We start from the raw sequence: 6120 nt of genomic DNA, 5'->3' as shown, positions 1-6120 counted from the left end.
TGGAATATACAGCTGATGGCCGAGCCTGCGCCAGCACAAGCTCTGCTCCACTGAGGTGCAGAATTCCTCATGGCTCAGCCACTGTGAGAAAGGTCTGACTACCTAGTTCATGTCCGTGGGTTCGTAGACTCGGAGACCATAGCTGGGATTCCCCCATTCACTTCAGATGGTGGGAGTGTGTCTAGGTTTCCTTATAATCTGAGAAAAATCACTTGTTTCCTGACTTTAGCTATGCCCTAAAGTAGGAATGGGTGGCAATCTATGACATGTGTGACAGAGAGCAGCAGATAATATTACTGACATTTATTGAGTTTCTTTGTGACCTAAGTAAATTTTATACACACACACACACACACACACACACACATTTAATCAATATATCAACCTGATGATTTAGACTCTATTATTAGCCTCCTTTTATAGGTGAGAAAACTGGGTTTACATAACCTGAGTAATTTTTCTAAGATCCAATCACCCATAAACGTGGTCAGAACTCTGCCATGGGCTTCACCCCTGTATCCCTGTCCCTGGTGGTGGAAGCAGAGCTGGCTCCAGAGACCCCCCACCATGCTGTGTGATGGAAGAGGGAACCACCGCTGTCTTCCACTGCGACCCAAGCAAACCTGCCACTGTCCTTTGTTAACAAGGTGTTTCTCAGTGGCGCTCAGGCCTGCTGTCCAGCGGAATCACCAGAGGAGATTTAATTAGTTCAAGTGTCTGGGCCCCGCTCTACACCTGCTGAATCAAAATCTTCTGAGAAGAGGGTGTGAGAAATTGTGCATTTTAAAAGATCCCAAGTCGTTTGACTGTACAGCAGACACTGAAAACCTCTGGCCTGGGCTTGACTCCTCTCACATATACTTTAATTTAGTGGGAAATGTCTGCTGACAGAAGACTCTTCCTCCTCACGTGGAGCGTGACGTCGCGGCATGGAAGGAACGGCAGGTGGGGAGTGTGTCGCTTTGTCTGGGGGCTGCCTTCACCTCCCACTAGAAGTGAGATTGGCCCGGGCTGCAGAGCGAGGTTGGAAGTGAGAGAAGCATCCTCCAGGGACAAGGGGAAGCCAGCGCCTCCCTGTTCATCTCTCTTCATTACCATCTTCCTGTGCTGTCCTAGAGCAAAGGAACCATTAACACCTCTGATGCTTGCTGGGCTCCTGGCACCCCAGGAGCTTCTTGGGATAAAAGAGTGGGGGTCATTTAATCATGACATCAGCCCTGTGGTGACATGGGGGGGCTGGTCGGCACAGGAGGCTTGCTCTTCATGAAGAGAAAATTGGATCCTCGGCTCTGTTGACAACTCCACCCATAAACAGAGGCTCTGACTGTGGAGTGAGGCCAGGTAGAGAGCAGGTGGAGCAGTTGCTTTCCCCAAGGAAATTCTCCAAAGGTGGCATGTGCTCAACAGTGTTGTAAGGTGCTCTTGGGTAAAATGGTGGTGATGGAGGGGCTGAGGGTTAGGGACGTTCTTGTTCAGTCTTGATCAATGTGTGACAGGAACGCTCCTGGTCAGCTGTCAGAACAGCAGAGGGGGATCAAAGTGGGCTCCTTATGAGGCTACTGTCCCCTAACCAAAGACAGCCCCCACCTTCCGAGTCCTTGGGATCTTTCCTCCCAAAGTTAGAACTCTCCCGAGCCTCTCCATTAAAAGGAGTAACAAGGACAGAATCCTCAAAAGCTCAGAAGCAAACGAAGGATCCAGGGAACACATCCAGAGGCATCCGAGGATGAAGCAGTGTTCCCTCAGGGCTTCTCCCCTGTGCTCGGCCAGTCTGAGATGCAGGGAGATGTAGGGACATGACCCTGATGGATGGCATCAGCCTTGCAGTGGAAGGGAGAGTTGGAAGCCAAGTCTTATGACCTGCCACAGGCAGGAGTGGGCAGGACCAGTGAGGCTCACCAGATACAAATAGCCCTGAGCACCATGGGCTCCCAGGCTCTTGTGGTCACCTCCAGATCACTCCTGCTTTCCTCAAGCTGAAAGCTAAAAGCAAAGTAAACCACCATGAGGTTGTGCCTGTGTCTCCTGCTGCTCACTCTGGCCCTTTGCTGCTATGAGGGTGAGTATCATTCGTAATCTCTCTGGCACCTGCTCCTGCAAAGTTCCCTTTTACGAACACTAGGAAAGCCTCCTTGGGTTGGGGTTGGGGTCTAGAAAACACCAAAATTCAGACCTTACACTGCGCTTGCTGAACTAGCACCCCAAAGCTCAGAGCTCATTTTATCAATGTTCCTACACTTAGGAACTTTTACAAAAAAAAATGTTGCAGGCAAATTTTGGAATTCTTTACCTGCAGATTTCCTCCTTGACTGTGATCTGTTCTTTCATTGCAGCAGGATGTAATGTAACTGAGTGTGAATCTGGGCTCTGCCACTTACCAGTCCTATAACCCTGGGCCAAATCCTTAACCTCTTTGAGCTCTTCTTATCACCGATGCTCACAGTTACCACCAAGAGTGGCAATGAGTATGGGCTGACATTAAGTATATCAAGAGTCTAGCGGTAGATACAAAGCCACAATCTCTAGTAATCAGAGATTTTCCTCTCCAGCGTGCCAATTGGGCTATTGGCATCTGAACTCATAAATTCAGACTCATAATGTTGGACATAGAATGATCGTTGAAGAGCTCCCAGTCTAACAAGAGCAGCACTCTCTGGTTCTCTGAATAATAAACTTGCAAATAACGTATCCTCTGGGAATAAGCAGCCATTCACAAATACTACCACTAGTCTAGGAGTAATACCAGTAATGGTCGCAGAACTAGTACAGCTTTTGGCACTAAGATTTGTGTTTTGCTAGCATAAATTCTGGCTGTTCTTTTGACAATACCTTACAAGGCTTGTTGCCCACCCTTGCGACTGAGCCTAGTTTTTCTATGTCTTTCTCTTTCCTTTTCCATTCTGAACCTCCTCTTCTTTCCCTGTGCTGCCTCTGATCATTTCCTTTCCAAATTCTCTATCAAAAATAGAGTCTGATGTTGTCTGATCAGGGGTCACAGCGGAGCCTAATAGGGCACAATCTGGGTGCAGGATGTTGGTAAAGACTTGGGGGAATGGGGAATCCAGACCAGGAAATGTGGTCACCCAGGTCTCAGCACAATCCCTACTGTGCGTGATGGAGCCACAGTTCCCTCTTCTCACCTTCTCTCAGGATTCTGGGCATCACTGAAGAAAGAGAGAGCCAAAGAAATGTTGTAAAAAAGGTTCACGTGTGCTACAACTGGTCATCGCTCTTTCTTTTCATTTTTAGGTTTTTAGTTCTGTCTGCATCTGATAGCATATATACTAACTCCTTCAATTTAATGTCAAAATATCACCTTATAACATTATAATAATTTTATTTATTCTTCTCCAGATTTATTCTCAGTTCTCTCATCTCTTGTAAGATTCTGACCGAACCATCTACTTAAAAGTTTGATTACTGGAAACCTCCTTTCACCAATATTCAAGAATAATAATGTATCACAATAAAATTTTTCAAATTTAGAAAAGGGAATTTCAGCAAACAGAGAAGCACCGGAAAGTGGCTGATGTGCCTTAAAAAAAAGAAGTGAATGGATTGACCAGGGAACCAGTTTTCCTGTCCTAGCTCTGCCCTGTGGTGTGTGATCTGGAGGACGTCACAACCTCGAGGGTCTTACATTGTCATCGGCACAATTACAGGAGGGGAATATAAAACCCAGGGATCCTGTCCAGTTCTGACATCACGGAGCCATGGGAAAAATCAAGATTCTACACATAAACTGTATTTTTTTCCTTCTGTCCAGCCAATGCGAAGGCCTGTCCATCCCTGGCTAGTGAAATGAAAACCTTCCTAAATGGTACTGACACAGGATTGAAGATAAAACTCGCCAAATTTAATGCACCAAAGGAGGAAGTTGGAGCATTGTTGGAAGCGAAGAAATGCACAGATGGGATGCCCTCAGGAGATAGACAACTAATTATCAAAACAGTGGTAATTTCTTTCTCTCTTACACATAGAGGCTTCTGGTCAGTTGCATGGCCGAGAATGAGGTCGGCTCGCTGCTCTGTGGGGGGCAGAGCTGGTGGCACCTGCCCTGCTGCTCAGCTCTGATGGGGTGACCCGGGGCCTCAGGGTGGATGCTACATGGCAGCTGCTGAATTAAACCCAGCTGCACACAGCATCCTGGTTTTGTTCCTCCTTCTCAGGTCACCTCCATTAATAGTGTGGTCCTCAGGATGTCCTGAGAAGGAGGACAGCTGGGCCCCAGGGAGGGGTTTTGGGGGCCAGACACTGCTGCCTCCTGCCTGGGTGCTGTCCCGAGGGTGAGTGGCACCACCCAGTGGGACACAGGCACTGTGGAGGTCATGGGCTGTGGGGACAGTTGAGAAGGGAGACGCAGGGAGGAGGAAACTACAGTGGCTCCTGTGTGCATAGCGGTGGCCGGCTGGGTTCCCTGCAGCTTCTGCAGGGCCAGGAGCCCACTCCAGCCCTTATGCCCACTCTCCCCACCTTCCCACATGCCTCTTCCTCACCATGAGAGGGGAGGGAACTCGCTGCTTTGCCTCCCGCAGTCCCATGGAAGTGGGAACACTTGCTTTACGTCTTATCAAGTAATGAGAGGTTGTAAAGGGCTCTCCCAGCCCATCTACCTCTGAGTTTAGGTCATGAGGTTCAGCTGCAAATGTCCAAAGAAGCTGCGGTCTCAGAGCTGAGAAGAGCCGGGGCCGTGAGGCAGAATTCCCACACTGGGAGGCTGGGGGTCTCCTGACAGCCGTGCTGCCTGGAGTCCCCTCCCAGCCCTGCCTGGTCCCCCAGCCCTGGGTCCCCCACTGCAGGGGACAAGCAGAGTCCACTGTGCTGGGACCTCAGAGAAAATCACTGCTGGGTGCTCTGTCCCCTCCTCACCCTCCCCTCCATATGCGACCTGAGCCACAGTCCTGGGTCACTCAGGGCTTGTTTGCCTGACTGAGGAAAGGCTGCTCCCTGATGCGCATGGGAGGTTGTCACTGTGCCACGTCTGTGCTCCAGTTTCCATGACACTGGCTTCCTGCCTTCTGCCCTTGCAAAGGGCCTTTTGCTGCAGAAATCCCACTGACAGCTGAGTCGTGAGTGACAGGCTGAGTTAACCTCATCTCCTGGAGCAGGGTCACTGATCTCATTCTATTTTTCTGTTTCAGGGTCAAATACTCTCAAACTGCCAGTGATACATGCTATTGTATCCTAAATTACACTGATCACCTACTCTTCCTTGAAAATGTGAAGGTTTCAACGTCTTGCTTCAATAAATTTCCTGTCCTGCATTTGTCCACGTGTCTTGTTATTTTCCTACAAGCTCAGGCCTTGCCTCGGTGAAGGCTTTAATCATGAATTGGCCTTTTGGTGCTGTCATAGTGAATCCCAGAGAACCAATGTCCTGTAACAAGCAGTGACCTGAGATTTGGGCAACACAAAAGGCAGTGTCTGGTCAGGACCACCCTGCACTACTACACAGATTTTCCATTCATTCAGCCATGAGTGAAAGTGACTATTCCGGGTGACCAGCAGTTAAAGTGTCCTGAGGTCTTGTTCCAAGGGTTCCCCCAGCCTAGCCGCTGACCAGTGCCATGGTCCACACCTGCAGCAGCTCTGGTTGGTGCCCCTCATCACCACACGTCACCTACTTTTCCCACCTCTTACCTGGGGATTGATTTCTATGTAGTGTCCAGTATAAATGATTTGCCATTTATCACAATTTTAAGGGCATCTCCATGTTTCAACCTCAAATAACTTTATTTGACCCCACACCCTCAAGGAGCCGATCAGTGTCCGCACCACTCACCACATGTCAGGCTAACGCTTCCTCCAGCAACTTCTCCCAAGGGCTCCAGAAACAAGGACCCAGCTGCCACCTGGACATTCCACTCAAGCACTCCACAGCCATGTCAGAAGCGAGACAGAAAACAGAACACACTGTCTTCTCCAACCTACTCCTCCTCTGGGAGCCCCCATCCTGGGTCACAGTCCCTCCCCACACACAAGTCACCTGACTCAGAAAACATGGAGACATCGTGGCTAAGGATCCTGTGGCTGCTGTAACAATCTACAACTAGCCTGAAGGCTCAAATGACTGATTCTCTCACAGTTCTGAAGAACAGATGTCCAGAACTAGTACCACAC

General features: G+C 49.2%; 1 protein-coding gene across 1 annotated transcript; it reads left to right on the top strand.

Moving 5' to 3' along the window:
* The first annotated feature begins 1953 nt into the window (after nt 1-1953).
* On the top strand, nt 1954-5258 carry LOC134374575 (secretoglobin family 1D member 1-like). The gene is made up of 3 exons (XM_063092381.1): nt 1954-2059; nt 3767-3954; nt 5142-5258. The coding sequence occupies exons 1-3, from the start codon at nt 2005-2007 to the stop codon at nt 5166-5168; spliced, it is 270 nt and encodes an 89-aa protein (XP_062948451.1). The 5' UTR covers nt 1954-2004; the 3' UTR covers nt 5169-5258.
* Nucleotides 5259-6120: the final 862 nt, after the last annotated feature.

Source organism: Cynocephalus volans, chromosome 4 (genome assembly GCF_027409185.1).
Source record: "Cynocephalus volans isolate mCynVol1 chromosome 4, mCynVol1.pri, whole genome shotgun sequence".
In the NCBI taxonomy this organism is placed as follows: Eukaryota; Metazoa; Chordata; class Mammalia; order Dermoptera; family Cynocephalidae; genus Cynocephalus; species Cynocephalus volans.
The sequence above is the reverse complement of the archived record's forward strand: the minus strand, read 5'-3'. Positions and strand labels throughout refer to the sequence as shown.

What these genes read in the sequence shown, in the direction of transcription:
- LOC134374575 (XM_063092381.1), top strand. Translation starts at nt 2,005, where the DNA reads ATGAGGTTGTGCCTGTGTCTCCTGCTGCTCACTCTGGCCCTTTGCTGC. An exon ending in GGCCCTTTGCTGCTATGAGG is followed by an intron (nt 2,060 to 3,766) that starts GTGAGTATCATT and finishes CCTTCTGTCCAG; the next exon opens with CCAATGCGAAGGCCTGTCCA. An exon ending in AACTAATTATCAAAACAGTG is followed by an intron (nt 3,955 to 5,141) that starts GTAATTTCTTTC and finishes TTTCTGTTTCAG; the next exon opens with GGTCAAATACTCTCAAACTG.